General features: G+C 33.1%; 2 protein-coding genes across 4 annotated transcripts; both read right to left on the bottom strand.

Moving 5' to 3' along the window:
* Positions 1-1,601: 1,601 nt before the first annotated feature.
* LOC114176922 (U3 small nucleolar ribonucleoprotein protein IMP4) lies at positions 1,602-6,460 on the bottom strand. Its single transcript, XM_028062128.1, has 9 exons — positions 6,180-6,460; positions 5,972-6,055; positions 5,452-5,561; positions 5,270-5,320; positions 4,144-4,287; positions 3,984-4,073; positions 2,731-2,837; positions 2,534-2,618; positions 1,602-1,908 (listed from the first exon to the last, which is right to left on the bottom strand). Exons 1-9 carry the CDS (start codon positions 6,289-6,291, stop codon positions 1,810-1,812), a joined length of 882 nt encoding a protein of 293 aa, XP_027917929.1. The 5' UTR covers positions 6,292-6,460; the 3' UTR covers positions 1,602-1,809.
* Positions 6,461-9,987: 3,527 nt separating this feature from the next.
* On the bottom strand, positions 9,988-14,408 carry LOC114186100 (U-box domain-containing protein 44-like). Of its 3 annotated transcripts, none has more exons than XM_028074140.1 (4): positions 13,877-14,408; positions 12,935-13,686; positions 12,534-12,834; positions 9,988-11,713 (listed from the first exon to the last, which is right to left on the bottom strand). In XM_028074140.1, the coding sequence occupies exons 2-4, from the start codon at positions 13,670-13,672 to the stop codon at positions 10,260-10,262; spliced, it is 2,493 nt and encodes an 830-aa protein (XP_027929941.1). In that variant the 5' UTR covers positions 13,673-13,686; positions 13,877-14,408; the 3' UTR covers positions 9,988-10,259. The 3 variants fall into 3 exon arrangements, with proteins under 3 accessions (XP_027929941.1, XP_027929933.1, XP_027929925.1); XM_028074132.1 differs by having other exon boundaries at positions 13,900-14,408; XM_028074124.1 differs by having other exon boundaries at positions 12,935-14,408.
* Between the last annotated feature and the right edge of the window lie 1,159 nt (positions 14,409-15,567).

The following is a 15,567-nucleotide window of genomic DNA, read 5'->3' as shown; positions in this document are numbered from 1 at the left end:
AGAAGTAGTTAAACCTTTCTTTTACCAGCTAATTAAAGATTTGTAAAAGAAATTGTTGTTAAGAATCAAGAAAGTTTTGTTAAAATTATATGAAAAAGTTAAGTATCGAGGGAGGGAAGTTGTTTGTCAAAGTGAATATAAAAAAAGGGTAACTCGTTACCAGATTGTTGAAGACCTTTTGGACAACGTGCATGAATTGGAATAGCAGGTGTGTCTCAGAAAAAATAGGAAAAGGTTAATTGAAACTATTTGACAATTTTATATAACAAAAAGGTAAATTTTTGTATTTATAAAGAAAAGTAGAAAGTGAAAAGTAGTGAAAAATAGTTTTAAATTGATGTAAAAAAAATTAGGTGACAAAATAAATGTGAAAAAAATAATAATGATGCTTGTATCTATTCACCAATTTTATTGACTTTCTTTTAAATTCCTATTTTATTGGAAATTTTATTTTCTGTGTTATTTTATTTTTCTCCTCCATTTACAACTTTCAAATTTCTTTTAAATATTATATTTTACTTATAATATTATATTTCCGTTTCGAGCTTTACAATTTTGAAATATATTTTATTTCTGAATTCTGAGAGTTTTTTCCTTTAAGAAAGTTTATTTGCCTTAGAACTCTCCTTTTAACTTTATGGAATTTACTTGAACTTCTTAGTTTAGTTTTAAATCTTAATCATGTAAAATTCACTCGAAATTTGTACTTTATGAAAAATCATTAATGAAATCTATGTTAATTTATGCCTTAAAAATCAAATATTCTCTTTAAAAATAAACATAAAAATAACTTCGTTAAATTCAATTTACATTATCGATTTTACATTTGAGAACATGTATAATCTTATTTAATATAATAGATTACAAGTCCAAACAAAATGAATCGATGAAACAAGTAGATTTTATCACTAATATTTATTAATTTTACTCATGAGATTCTTTCACATCATTTGTTCAGTCTAATTACACTCTTTCCATGGATTTTGAACAAGAGAGAATCTGAACAATAATAGTCTTTAGGTTCACACATTCATGGCAGATATTTAGTCGATTTATTTCAAGCTAAAATAGAACCTTCAATTTGATCGTATAAAAAGTCTTGTGAGGTGCAACAGTATTTCCAATAAGTGAGAAATAAAATTGAATAGAGTTCACATTAAAAGAAAATTCATGGAACCATTAAAAAAGTTTGAAGCAATTTAGAGCTCTATTTGCTTTAAAACTTTGCTTTTAACTTAATGGAGTCTACTTGAACTTCTTAGTTTAGTTTATATGCACCCTATATCTGTATTTTTCGATTCAATGAGCATCAAATGACTTTTCACTAGTTATACATATAATTAAGCTCACTGCCTGTATACACAAAGCAAAAACAGTAAAATAAAGTCAATATTTTGTTTAATTTAAACATTTTAAGACTCTTTCCCATCAAAAACAAAAAAGTACATATTTAAACAAAATTCTGAAAAATATGGACAGTTACATGACCTATCGCTTCTTAAACAAACATTTCATTTAATACAAAATCAGTGATACATGAATTCAAGGACCAACATACATCAAACTCAAAAAGATATAAAAGATCACACAACATGCACATATGGAAATTAAATTCTAAAAATAATTATTTTCATCCAGAGGTAAGCAAGTATATTTCCATTTTCATTTGCTTATATTTTTGCTATTGCACTAAACTGATATAAATTTCATTTAAAATAATTTAGTTCGTTTGTCAACCTCATCAACTACACATATCATCCGAAGTACAGTCCGTGAAAAGCGAGCTCAAAATCCATAACAATGTTTGCATCAATTACTGAGAAATTTCCGCTTTTTAGTTGTGTTCATGTAAGGTCTAATGACCCATTCTATCTGAGCTTCAGCTTGATCCACCGTTCCCAACTTTATCTGAAAACAGTTTTTGAAAACATCAGGAACTGAAAGTACTTGTTCAACAGATATGTTGTATGAGTAATAATAGGCCAGTTTCAATGACAATTTACTTCGGAAACTGACGTTTGAGATAACCAATGAAACCCAAACAAAAAACTGAAGTGTGACTATAATGAAAGCAAAACAAAAAACAATAAACTGACGCATGAACTACTATGGTCCAATTTAATCCACAGGTTGGGGAAAGAAGTATCCACTTTAAGCAGCTACGATACCAGAAGACTTAAATAGCCAGTTTTCATCCATAGGTTCCAAAAATTAGAAAACAATGCTTAATCACAATTGAAAGTGATACTGCTTATTGAATTGGGCTAGGTCCTGTCATGTAGACGTATTCATTGTCTAGAAAAACTGATATGTTACAAAACTATGGTATTTAAATAAAAAAAATAAATCATAACGAAATCAAAGCACAGTTAAGCTCATGAGAAGTATTAATGATGATGAAAACATAGTGATAAGATATCATATAGCCCATGCAAAACAATCACTGCACTATACAGCTTTAAGCAAACGAAAACCTTAAATCCTAGTAGCAATAATGTGTTCAACCCATGGCGGACTTAATTGTGATGCAAACCTGATAAAGCCGTAACTCAAATCGTGGACCAATTTCCTTCAGTTCTACAGATTTAGGGCCTCCGTGCTTTTCATAAATATGATGCCTGTACATAACAGAAACAATTTAAAGAAACAAATTAACCAGAAGGTTAATAATCGTTAGAACTTGAACAAATAATGAAGCTGAATCCACAAAATTGGAAACATGGACCTAACCTGAACGAGATATAGTCAGATTGGTTGGAAAAAGTGACAATTCGTTTTGTGTCTGGTTTTGGCACGGGAAAAAGATGCTTGAGAATGTTCGCTGACCTTTCGCCTAACTGTTTAACGTCCAAAAGAATTCCAAACAAGATGAGCAGTCAGCACTCAGTAGTATAATGTAGTCAACAGTAATTAATTTTGTTTAGATTGAGATGGCCAGAGCATAATTTTGTAAAAAGATATTCAAGAGACGAGAAAAAGACAAGGGAAAGGTCCTGGTAAACAACCCTATAAGTCAATCATAAATGATATCTTGGCAGACTCTCGAACATTTTTCATATAAAAAGGATACAAAAATATATTATAAGAAATAACTTCGTTCACCAAAAAACCAGTAATGAAATAGTGATTGAGCATCTTTCTTTTTCAAAAATGAACTGGAGTTTGAATCTCAGTAGTACAATTTCTTATTTCAAAGGCACATAAGTACAAGAGATGTAATTGAAAAATCGAGCTATATAACTTTTACATGAATCAGTGCTCAAACAAATGACAGCACACCCTATCAACTCAGATTCATTAGCTACTGGTCACAAAATTTTGGGCATTATAGTAACATGGCTTTTTGGCTATGGTTTTGCAATTCTTTTTTCAGTAGAAGCCACTAGTATTCTCTCTCAATATATTGACTCCACATCATATCTATTCTTATATGCCTACTCATGCATCAAAACATTCCCATTCTCGTAACACTTAATCTATGCTATTGTCTACACTTAGATAAGAATTTTATATCTAACTAACCTGTCAAATGCTAAATCCACAGCCTAAAGTACATGTACTCAACCAGAACCAGATTGCACAGTTCAACACTTGACATGCCATGATAGCAACACACTACAATGCTTAAACATGTTCACATATTATTCTGGCTTCAGTGAAAGTTTAATATCACTTGATGTTTAAACATAATGACAATTGCATGTCAACATTGGAATTTAATATCCATCCAGCACAGTGTAAATATGTATTAGTCAATAATATTATGTCAACTAAAGCCTGAACCAGTTAAATTTACATCCAGATTTTTTAATACTTTAAAATCGTTTTGAACTCCAATCACTACTACATTATGGAATAAGATAAGAACCAATGATACTGCAGGACCTGTAATTATCAAAAAGTCCAGAGACAAAGCAACAGATCATAGTCATTGAAACTTAGTACTTCCTTAGATAATAAAGCTCATACTGAATTATGAATACCTTAGTTGAGAAGTTATCAAGAATCAAATGTGGATATGCCTCAGGCATAGTTCCAATAGCTTTCCTGTCTTTAATTTCATGCCTTGTAACCTGTATGAAACAACATATTAGTATATTGTTCCCTAAAATCAATATGAAACACTGTAAGACTAATACTTGCCACATTGTGTAATCCAAAATATGCAGTTGGACCAAATGGTAGATGGCAAACAATTAAACCATCTGGTACACCACGATGTTCATGAACCAAAATAACATCAGTATAGTCATGTGCACGACAAGATTCTATAATCTCTGAGATAACCTGAAATGAAAAGGAAGATTGCATATACCATTAGGCAAGTTGCTCATGGAGTCAAGAATTAGATGTTGATATGTTTTAGCAAGAGTTGAAAATAAAGCTAATTACAGAAAGCCATCAGACATTCTAGATGAAAAAAATGGCTTAATGAAGGCAACTAAATTGAAGCAGAGATGCACGGAGTAATAGAACCTAGTGGTGTGAGTGTTATTCATGTAATGCCTTCGATTGTGACGTTAGAATATTAATTTCCTTAACAAGCAAGAGGAGTAAGGTGTGGTCCCACTGAAAGACCGCACGCATACATACTATTGAAAATTAAATTATATTAACTTCACAGGCCTGAATGACAGAGGCAAGTAATGAATGGGGTGTAATGAGTACAAATCCATTGTGATCTTCTTTAACTGAGATTCTTTGCATATTTTCTCTAACCCATCGAGAATTTGTACTCGGTTCTTTTGGTTTATTTACTTCTAGCAAATCATATTTTCAGTTTTGTATGCATTCTCCAGATAGATAGATGTTCCTTTAAGAGCATTTGGAATTTGGAAATCCAAAACTCATTCCAAGGTCAAGATTCTGTGTCTGGAAAGCAACAGTATTCGTAAAGCACACATGCAGATTTGTAGACCTCACATAGCACTTTTAAACTTATGTATTACGTGAACATCCAGTTTGGAAAAAAAACACTGCATTTGAGCAACTACTCTTTTACGAGATAATTAATTTGAAACTCATGGTGTTGCTGAGCACTAGGGGTGTCATTTCAGTATCGTGTTCAGACAATGTGCTCTACACTTTTGCAAGAATAACTCAAAAAACCACTATTTTCTTATCCTATCCTGGTTCTTCTCTTATTTATAATTAAAAACATAATTTCTTATCTAAATCACATGACCAAAGAAACCACCAAATAATCAGATCATGATGTCACAAACATGCAGTATGGGACAACACATGATGAATAATTAAAGACACCAACCTGACCACCACGATTCATTCGCTGCGCATTAGGAAAAACTATACTCAACTCCTGCACAAAAAGAATTGAAGATCACAATAAACAAGAGTCCTTGAAGTAACAGACAAAAAAGTAGAAAAAAATTTGGTTTAAATAACAGAATTGAAACAAACAAACACCACACACATCAAAAGCAAGCAAACCTTTACAAACTGCTGAAGAGGAGCACTTGGATCCCTGGAAGTGGTCAACAAAATCTTGGGATCCTTTTCCGCAGCATAAGCATACTCATCATCAATGTGCGTTCTTGGAACTGAATTCAATTATAAATCCCATCAAACCCCATATTGAAACACACAACAGAAGGATATATGGCACAAAAGAAAAATAACCTTGGATGTATTAAAACAAAGTTTTCCGCAAGCACTTCTAACAGAAGGAAATAAGAAAGAAAAAAAAAATAAACTTCTCTATAAATTAAACTAGTTTTTAGTTGGCTAAGTGTCTCTACAAATACTTCTATAACAGGAAAATAGAAAGGAAAAACACAGTTTTTAACTCATGTGCAAGCTAATTTTAGCTTGTGGGCAACTTTATTTCATTTTGTTACTTCTTACATTCTCTTCATATGCATTAACCAAACAAAAAAATCCATTTAAAGTTATTGCATAAAAGAAAAAGAAAAAAAAAACATGAAGAAACATAGTGCGTGGCACCACTTACCAGCAGTGTTTTCATCTTCAAGGTCGATTTGGCGTCGAAGTGCAGCTTCCTCATTTCTGAGTTCAGTGGGAATGGGTTTCCCCTCTGCAAAAACCAAACAAATAAATAAATAAACATAATTATATGAGAAATAATAAAAATCATTATTATTATTAGTATCATAATGTTGAATATGAAACCAAAAAAAACAAAACAACAAAACAGAAACCTTGAAGCGCTTCTCCGATTTTGCGTTTCTTTTCATAGAGCAAGCGTTCTTTGCCTTCTAAGCTCTTTCTGTACAAATACTCTCTCCTCAATCGAATGTTTCTACGCAGCATGTTCAACTGTTCAACGCACTCACAGAACGAAACGGCACCGTTCAGAGATGGAGAAAAACAAAGAAGAAGAGGTGCGGAGCGGCGCGGGAACAAGAGAGAAGGAAGTGAAGAAAAGGAAAGGATACCCTGAGAGCAAAACGACCTGCGTTTTGGATCTCGATTACCTGAAGTTAAAGATTATATATGTGCACATAAACAGCTAACAGAGACCGTTGGATTATATGAGTTTAGAAGATATACTTAAATACAAACCTAGAGAGACCCATCCAACGGTTTGGGTCAAAAGATATTTTGTAAATTAAGAAAAAATTAAATTAAATCTTAAATTTTTAAGTCAAACATTTTTGTCTGATGAAATTAAATAAATTATTGTTTATAATATATAGAGAGAAATTTTCTCATTCTATATACATATCTTATATTTTTATTTTAACATTAATTATATTTTAGAATTAAAAATAAAATAAACTATTATTAAAAGTAATTATATACTTTCATTTATACTTATTCTCTATATAAAATGTATAAAGTAAATTCTATGCGTATTCTGTTCTTTTTTAAGATTTCGTGCAATTTTTTTATCAATTTTATCTCTCTTATGAAAACACACAATGTAATATTTTCTTGAAATAATTATTTAAACAGTTTGGACATAGAGTTTATGCATATATATATATATATATGAGATTTTTTTTTACATTTCATAATTCTAATTCTCAATTTACAATATACTTATTTATTAAATTATAAAAAATTAACGTATACTTTTACATATTTTTCATAAAATTGATTATCTTCTTTATATTTTTTATTTATCTTTTCTTGATTCATTTCATATTAATTTTAGTAAATATAAATTTATTTTTATATTAACTTAATAATATTATCTATTAATATTATATCATTATATTTAAAAAATATTTACTGATATAATATCATTAATATTTAAAAATACACATATGCGTATTGTAAGGCCCACTTAATTTTATTCTACCCTATTTCTAGAGGGACTGTCCCAAATTGGTTGGGCCTAGGACTGGCCCATAAGGATCCAAATATCCTAAACCAGCTAACACTCTCATTTCTGCCTCTTTACATAAACGCATCCACCTTACTCTCTCCCTCTCAATCTCTCCAACGATGCTCTGCTAGGGGTTTGAGACCCATTCAATTCCAAGTGAGTTTAGCTCATTATCCCATCCACATAAGTTATTTTCACTTCATACTCTTCTCCTTTAGTTGGATTTTTGTGTTTCCAGCTAGGGTTCACCATGGTAATCTATTTGGAATCTGTTTCCATCATTCTTTTCAGCTCCTCATATCTGTTCTCGAAACTGTGGTGCTCGTAGCTTAAGTGTCGAGGTTTTCCGCTAGCTCTTTCCAGGTAAGGGAAGCTAGGGTTTTCGCGTTTTTGTAACATGTTGATGTTTGGCTACTGTTCCTGATATAAAATGTTGGATTTATGTTTATACTTACATGAGATGGAACTGGTGTTGGCATTGTATTGTTTCCCTGGTGTTTTCCTGACTTGGCTGTGAAAACAGTGGAGGAACCCGACATTCTCGCCCAAGCGGATGTGCCTCGCCTAGGCGAGATTGACAGCAACTCGCCCAGGGTTTCTGCTCGAGCTCTCGCTCAGACGAAGAGCTTTCGTTTTGAGCAGGTAGTCATCTCGCTCAGGCGAGAGCAACTCGCCTAAGCGAGAATGCGAGGGAGCTCGAGGTGTTTCGCTGCAGTTGTCGCTCAAACGAGGGACCTCGCCTTTGGGCGAGGGGTGGTCTCGCTCAGGCGAGGAGGCCTCGCCCAAGTGAGATCTCGCGAACCCTACTGTGTCTTCTGTTGGCAGTCTCGCCTAAGTGAGGACCTGCAGCTTGAGCGAAAGACCCCTTTCGCCTGAGCGAGGGTCCCTAGCTTGAGCGAGACTGGTGCAGGAATTTGTGTACTTCTCTCATGTTCTCTTTGGTGTTAGTTGTGTGATTGGTTGGAGTACTTTATTTAATGTATGAAGTATGCGAATATGCATGAAATAGTTGATTTGTATGGCTGGAAATTGATGTATTTGGCATGAGCTTGGTATGATATATGCTTGGATGGTTAGTTTTATACATATATTGGCACGAGATTGATATGCATGGGAACCCTATAATTTGTTGGTGAAACACATACAAGGTATGGGTAGGACGTAATCTCATGACTCTCATAGTGGGAGCTCATGGTGGTGCCTCATCTAATGGACGTAATTCCACGGACCCTCCTAGTGAGAGTTCGCAGTGGTGCCTCAATGTAAGGATGTAATTCCACGAAGGCCTCGTGGTGGTGCCTCAAGGCCAGGATGTAATTCCACGAAGGTCTCGTGGTGATGCATCACTGCTAGGACATAATTGCACGGTCTTGTGGTGGTGCCTCAGTTTACGCATCCGGATAGTCGAGTCTTTGGGTCTTAAATGGTTTGGTATTCCATGTGTGGACGTCTGTTATTTATGTCTGACTTTGAAATTGCATGTTGATTGTTATGATATAAGATATTCTTTCACTAGCTTACTTTCTGCTTGTTTGTATGTTTGTGTATGGTCTTTCTCCTTTGCGATAATCATTAACTTTATTGATGTGAGCAGATGTGAGAACCCCTGACAATGGTAATGATAATGGAAATGTCGCAGTTTGATGGTTATGGACGAATATCGGGCTCACTATGGAGCTCACGGTGGATGGAGTTTGATTAGATTAAAATCCTCTTGTTTTGGACAAGACTTTATGCTACTTTTAAACTAGCATATTTCGTTTAGGCTGTGTGTGGCCTTTTTCCTTTTGGCATGGATCTGCATGGTGTGCAATATACCTCCATAGCTCAAACTCTGTACCCTTTGAATACTTTATGTATGCGACGTTTTATTTAGTGGGATTTACCTATTTAATTGGGATGTTACACGTATAATGTCTTTATTTACGTCAGTATATATAAAGAAAATTTCTTTTAGGTGTTCATATTTATTGTTTTAAATAATTTTATTTTATATTTTATATTTTATTTTTTATTTTTAAGTGATTATTTTTTTAAAATTTAAACTTTTTCTATTGGAATTTTTTATATGCAAAATAAATAGAAACTATTTACAATAAAATTATAAAAATATTTATATTTAATTTTTTAAGCTTTACTATTATAAAATAAAGTACATAATTATTTGTTTCAATAAAAGTTAAAAAACGTGGCAAAGTTAGAAATTGTGTGTAGTTTATCTAAGTAGTTAAAAATAACATTTTTTGAGTAATTTTTGAAGAAGAAATGTGTATATCAATTAGAGTAATCTATTTATTATTATTGTTAAATTTTTAGTACATATATTTTACAAAATTACACTTTAACAGATAAGTAGTTAATATATTTAAATAGTTTTTTAATCCTTACCAATGTGTGTCAGATTCATCTTAATTCTTGAAAAGAAAAAGCTACTTTTAAATAGAATATTGCAACAATTTATTGTAATTCTTATCATTAACTAAAATTAGGTTAAAAACAAGTAGAATACTAAATAAGATTAAAAGAAGTAACAAAAAATATTTTAAACTAAAATAATTAGATTAATTTTAAATATAAAATTTATTAAATATATGCATTTAACATAAATAAGATAATTACAATATGTTTAATATCTTTTCTTTGTACATCAGAGACTAAATAATAACAGTGAGGGAAAACTTTGATGTTATTACTGTATTCTATCAACAATAGACCAAAAAAGACAAAAAGTAATTCAAGAAACTGAATGAATCAATCTTGATACACTACTAAACTTTTTAACTGTCTTCTAGTAAATAAGCTCTTAATCCCAGAACTGCATTATGTGGCTCATTAAAAACAAAGGTAAAAAAAAAAAAAAAACAAGCATGTACACCAAAACAATGTAAATGAATGAAGATCAAAACCAGATCATTGCCACAGAATTGTTCACAGAGAAAGGCTTGTTTCAAAAGTAACTTGATTGAGATTGCAAGAGCTCAAGCTCAGCCAAAACTTTTGCAACTGTTGACTTCAATCTAGAATCACTCTTCTGGGCAAGATCAATAAGAACCACCTGAGCAGATTCTCCATACTTAACTCTATGTTCTGCAACTTTGAATATTCTCTCCAACATCCATATTGCTTTTTCTTGAACCTTTGCATCACCAACTTCAAGACTTTTTATGATGGCTTGCACACCAGATAACTTGGCAATGCAATTGACACCACCTTCCCAGATTTCATCTTGCAGAAGAGTTGAAAGAGCATGCAGAGCAGCTTCAACTGCTTCTCTCTCAGTATCTTCCAACAGTTGGATGAGGGGAGAAACAGCACCAGCCTTGACCAAACAAAAAGTGCTGTTCACAAAGCAAAATCCATCATGAACTTCACAAAATGCATTCACGGAAGGAGGAACACACAACCACCTTGACTTTCTAGACTTTCTAAGAGAAAGAGAATTCTGAGAGAGTTGAGCCAGTGAGAGTGCAGCCCTTGCTTTTGTGATTGGTGAACCGCTTGAGAGCAGTTTTACAAGCAAAGGAATCACCCCTTGTTCTGCTGAGAGAAGTTGTAGTTTTTTGTCAGAGGAATTGGTGAAGCGGATCATAACACTGGCAATACTCTCTGCTAAGCTATTTGTTGTGGATGAGTTACTTCCTGTGATAGTGTACATGATGGATATTAAAATTGGCAGCAAATTTGCCCTCTGCAGTGTATCAGTCACCTTTTTGTTACTAGCAGGAAGATTACTCAGAATGCCAACAGCTGCAGCTCTTTCACTGTCTGATGTTGATGTTGAAACTATATTCACTATGTTTAAGAGGTGAGTTTCATCAAGATGTTCAGTTAACTCATCTGTTAGATCTTTAGAGAGAGTGTACAAAAGATGCAAGACCTTGCTCCTGATTTTGGTGGTGTTTTCCTTCAGAAAGGGTAAGAGAAGCTGAAGTGCACCTTTTTCCTTCATTTTGCTTCTCACTCTTGATGCACCAGGGTGAGAGGCTATGTTGTTTAGAGCTTCTAACAAATGGCCCTGGATTATGGGGCTGGAAAGATTCAAAAGTGAAAGCATCTGCTGAGCCACATCTTCATTGACGAGGATGGATTCAGACTGAGCAATTCTTGCAAGAATGGCTGATGCAGGCTCACGCAATGTCATGAGCACAGATGTAACTGAGAAAAGAAGTTGTAGCAGAGATCCTGCAATTCCTGATCTGATCAAACGCTGCACATTTTCTGCCACGGTTGACAGATTTTGCAGCGCATTTAGAGCTGATAACTTGGACTCCAGTTTCCCTGTGCTGAACATGTTCACAAGAGGCTCTATTGCCCCATCTTCTCCAAGGGAAAGCTTGCTGTGATCAGGTAGTTCCAACCTTGAAAGTGCTGTCGCCATTAGGATCTTGTTCATGTCAGACCCTACAATAACAAGGTTGCAAATTCAGATACAGGACATGCAGAATCAACTTGAAAATGATAGTATGTCTAAGGACTAAAATGAAAGTTTTTTTCTTATTATGATTAAATTAAAAAACTGAGTGTTACATATAGGAACCAAACATTTAGTTAAACCATGATAAAAAAAAAACTATTATTACCCTGCATGTAGCATTTAGATAGAAGAAAGCACAGCAAAATTTCACATGACAGAACACACAATATTGGGTTTGGAAACTGCTGATTCAGTTGGAGAAACATAACAATATTAAGAAGTGGACTTTAAGTCGATATCAATCTTACAAAATCACAAACACCAAATTTCGCTAAGAAAGACTCTAACACATTCTCTTCTATCATGGAAAGTAATGAACTTTAAACCTAATTCAATTTTACAAAACCGACTTTTAACGAGACGTTTGTATCACTTGTATATTATGAATTTACCTTATATCTAGAAACTTCAACAAGTTAAGACTAGCAAATAAAGATTGAACTGGATTTTAGTGTAAACACATCATGGTTTTCCTCTACATAACCGAACTTCCTCTTAACCAAGGAGTCTACACAAAGCATTACATGCTCCAATAAAATCAATGTTTAGTAGATGGATGACTTTAATTGAAACCAGATGCTATTTTTGCTGCTTCTACTGCTAACAAACTCAACCAATTTCTAGCTCCTTCCACTTAAATTTATTAAAACAAAATGGCTCCATGATATATACTCCTAAATTACCTGTAATATCATGAGTGAATGGACCACAAGGTGATGGTATCAGATAAGGAAAATCTTGCATTACCTTCTTTCAAATACTGCACTAGTGGCCTAAAGTAGCCAGCCTCTGCCATATGAAGTGCATTTTGAGAATTACTAGACAATATATCCAATAACTTTGAAGCATCATGTGAGGCATCAGGGTCATCCCCATTAAGTATAGCAACTAACATAACAATGCAGCCTTGAATTCTTCCGATTCGCCGGCGAACGGCCTGAATGTCAGAGAGCTCTAGCAAAAGCCCTACAGCTTCTTTCCTCTCCTCTGAATCTCTTGTGAGTGACTTCACCACTGCTGATAAGAACTCAATATCTACCATCTTCTCCTGCAGTGAACTACTTTATAAAGCAAGCTAAAATAACCAAAGCTGCAAGATTTTTAGACCAACAATTACAAGAAACCTCTTCTTAAGTTAAGGGTTTTACCTTTTTCTCATCATTCCCTGAAGAAATACTTCTTAGCAACCGCATGATTGCCAACCTATTGTCTGCCTTACACGAACCTAGACGGTTGAAAAGAATGGCAAGAGTTGCTTCCTCGTTGATCAAACCACCATCAAATCCTTCACTATTTATGAACTCCTTCAGTCTCAAAAGTGAAACTGCAAATTCTTCATCATTACCATTCTTAAGTTGTAGAACAACATCATCAATAGAAACATTAACTATTTCCTCTTCTATTTCTGCAGTGAGCTTCACTTCACTGCTGGAAGCCTCTGATTTTGGACTTGAAGCTACACTTAAACTGCCATCAAATCTCACATTCATCAATTGTCTTTGCAATGTACCAATCTTTTCTCTGAAATCCACGGAAATTTCTAAGCTGGCTACGAGCAGAAGGCCAAAGGATCGACCTATGTCATGTGTTATGTCCTCAATTTGCTTGATGGGTTGCCTCAAATTCGAGCTTTTTGTCAAAGCTTTGGCACGCCTCAGCTCATTCTCAAGAGATTCCAAGGATTTTCTTATAGGTGGCTTGTCCAAGACTGTGTTTTTGTCTCTCAAGTCGATGAAGATTGGTGAGAATTTCTCAACCAACATGGCAAACTCAGCAAATATATGGACCTCAATTTCAGAGTTCTTAGCCAGAGAAGCAACCTCATCGGCCAAAACTATCAGCTCCGACAACAGTTTAGAAAATTTTCTCTTTTCCACCATTTCCATCTTGTACACGAAAACTGAGTTTATGCAGCAAAAGAAAAACCAGTCATCACTCACCGGTTAGAGATGATCCTCAATTGGTCAACATACATATCTGGACCATAGAGTTAATACACAAACAAAGAAAACCATACAAATAACATACACAGAAGAGAATAATCCACCATAACTAAAACCAACAAAAAGTTAAAAGGAGAAGAAACAGACAAGCTGAGTGCTGAGTGGTTGACCTTAGAATCAAAAACTTGCTTAAAGTTGAAATTTTTCAGATACCCAAATCCCAAACTAGATCAAAACCACCCCAGTTGTTGTTCTTCTTGGCTTTGAAAGCAGAAGGGAAAACCAAGTTGTTGCTTTTTTTCTTATGTTTGGTTTGGAATATAGCTAGGACAAGGTGTGTTGTGGGTCATTATCAGACGGCTGTGACCTGTTAAATATAATAAGGTGGTGACATATGGTTTCTTTGCTTTGATCGTCATGATCACGTTGTGCTTCCAAGCAAGTGAAATTGTGAATGAATGATGAAAGACCAAGTCAAAACCTGAAGCACAAGCACTTCTTCTTCTCTCTCTCTTTAAGGACTTTGTACTTGGAAAGTGTTTTGTGGTTGGATGGTTTTGCTTGGTTTTCAGTTTCATTTCCAACCATTTTTCTACTTTGAATGCTCACCAGACTTCTAGAGGGTGGGTGGGTCAAACACTCTAAACTCTGCACAGTACCCATCTCAACTTCAGATCATAGCCTGTGGGCAGAAATTGCCCAAGCAAATGCCACATATTTTCTCACAAAAATTATTATTAGTTTTGTTTTCAACTTAGTTAGGATATTTAGGACCACTAGCAGCTTCACAAGTGGGATAAAAAACTAAGCTGAACTACATGAAAGTTTCTGTTTAATAATTTCTTTATGATTGTCAAGTCTTGTCAATTTTTAAAATCCCTAATCAATGTATGAGTGAAATGAAGATTTGAAAATTTATATTATTCATTAATAATTAAGTATAATATCTATTAATTAAATTTGTTAAAATATCTTTAAAGAATATATTTTATAATTAAAAGTTATTGAATTAATACTTCAAATTATACCAGAAAAGCGTAGTACATGGACTAGTTTTTTTATAAAGAAAATATCTTTTTATAATAATATATAAATTAAAATTTATAAAAATTGGATGAGAGGCGTTTTATAAATTAGTTTTGATATAAAATAATGTAATTTATAAAGTAAATGATTATAATTTTTTTCTTTAAGTATTTATGAGAATTTCAATCTTTGAAGTTCTTTCTTCTGGAATGTTATCCAAACTTTATACTTACTTAAATTTGATTATAATGAGTTGCATCTTTCTGGAGATTAGTGTCCAGAAAAGGCAAAGCTGAAATATCTATGTATGTACTCACATGCTTTGTTCTGTACCACACCAAAGTCAAAGTTAGAGTTAAAACATCAAATTAACTATTAATAATAACGTGGAAAAAATTAGAACTGGAATGGCAGAATGTGGGCCGGTCCACAACCCTACAAAATTTAGTAAATTGGGTTAGAATTTTTATTTTTTTTTGTCTATTTTGACTTGTTTGGTTTCATCAGTCAGATTGATATATTAAATACCCTGTACAGTAAATACCTGTGGAAGGATTAGTCAATTTTTTAAATTGAGAATTAAAATAAAAAATAATTTAAAATTTTAATTCTCTTGTATTATGTTATTAACTTAATTAAATTTTCAGTTTGATAAACTTAATAACTTTTAATTCAATTTTTATTATTTTTTATTTATTTATTGAGTTTAAATATTTTAAAGATATAAATTAAGTTTTTTAGGTTATTTTTTTTCGTCACATATAATTCAATAATTTTACAGTTCTATAATTTTATAAATCTATAATTTTATA

The sequence above is a fragment of the Vigna unguiculata genome, chromosome 1 (genome assembly GCF_004118075.2).
Source record: "Vigna unguiculata cultivar IT97K-499-35 chromosome 1, ASM411807v1, whole genome shotgun sequence".
NCBI lineage: Eukaryota > Viridiplantae > Streptophyta > Magnoliopsida > Fabales > Fabaceae > Vigna > Vigna unguiculata.
This window is presented reverse-complemented; position numbering and strand designations above follow the sequence as displayed.

Coding starts and splice junctions, on each gene's coding strand:
- LOC114186100 (XM_028074124.1), bottom strand. CDS start 13,672: ATGGAAATGGTGGAAAAGAGAAAATTTTCTAAACTGTTGTCGGAGCTG. Junction 12,835..12,934: donor CAGGGAATGATGAGAAAAAG/GTAAAACCCTTA, acceptor AGTTCACTGCAG/GAGAAGATGGTAGATATTGA. Junction 11,714..12,533: donor AGTGCAGTATTTGAAAGAAG/GTAATGCAAGAT, acceptor TTGTTATTGTAG/GGTCTGACATGAACAAGATC.
- LOC114176922 (XM_028062128.1), bottom strand. CDS start 6,291: ATGCTGCGTAGAAACATTCGATTGAGGAGAGAGTATTTGTACAGAAAG. Junction 6,056..6,179: donor AATCGGAGAAGCGCTTCAAG/GTTTCTGTTTTG, acceptor TGGTTTTTGCAG/AGGGGAAACCCATTCCCACT. Junction 4,288..5,269: donor GAATGAATCGTGGTGGTCAG/GTTGGTGTCTTT, acceptor TTTTCATTTCAG/GTTATCTCAGAGATTATAGA.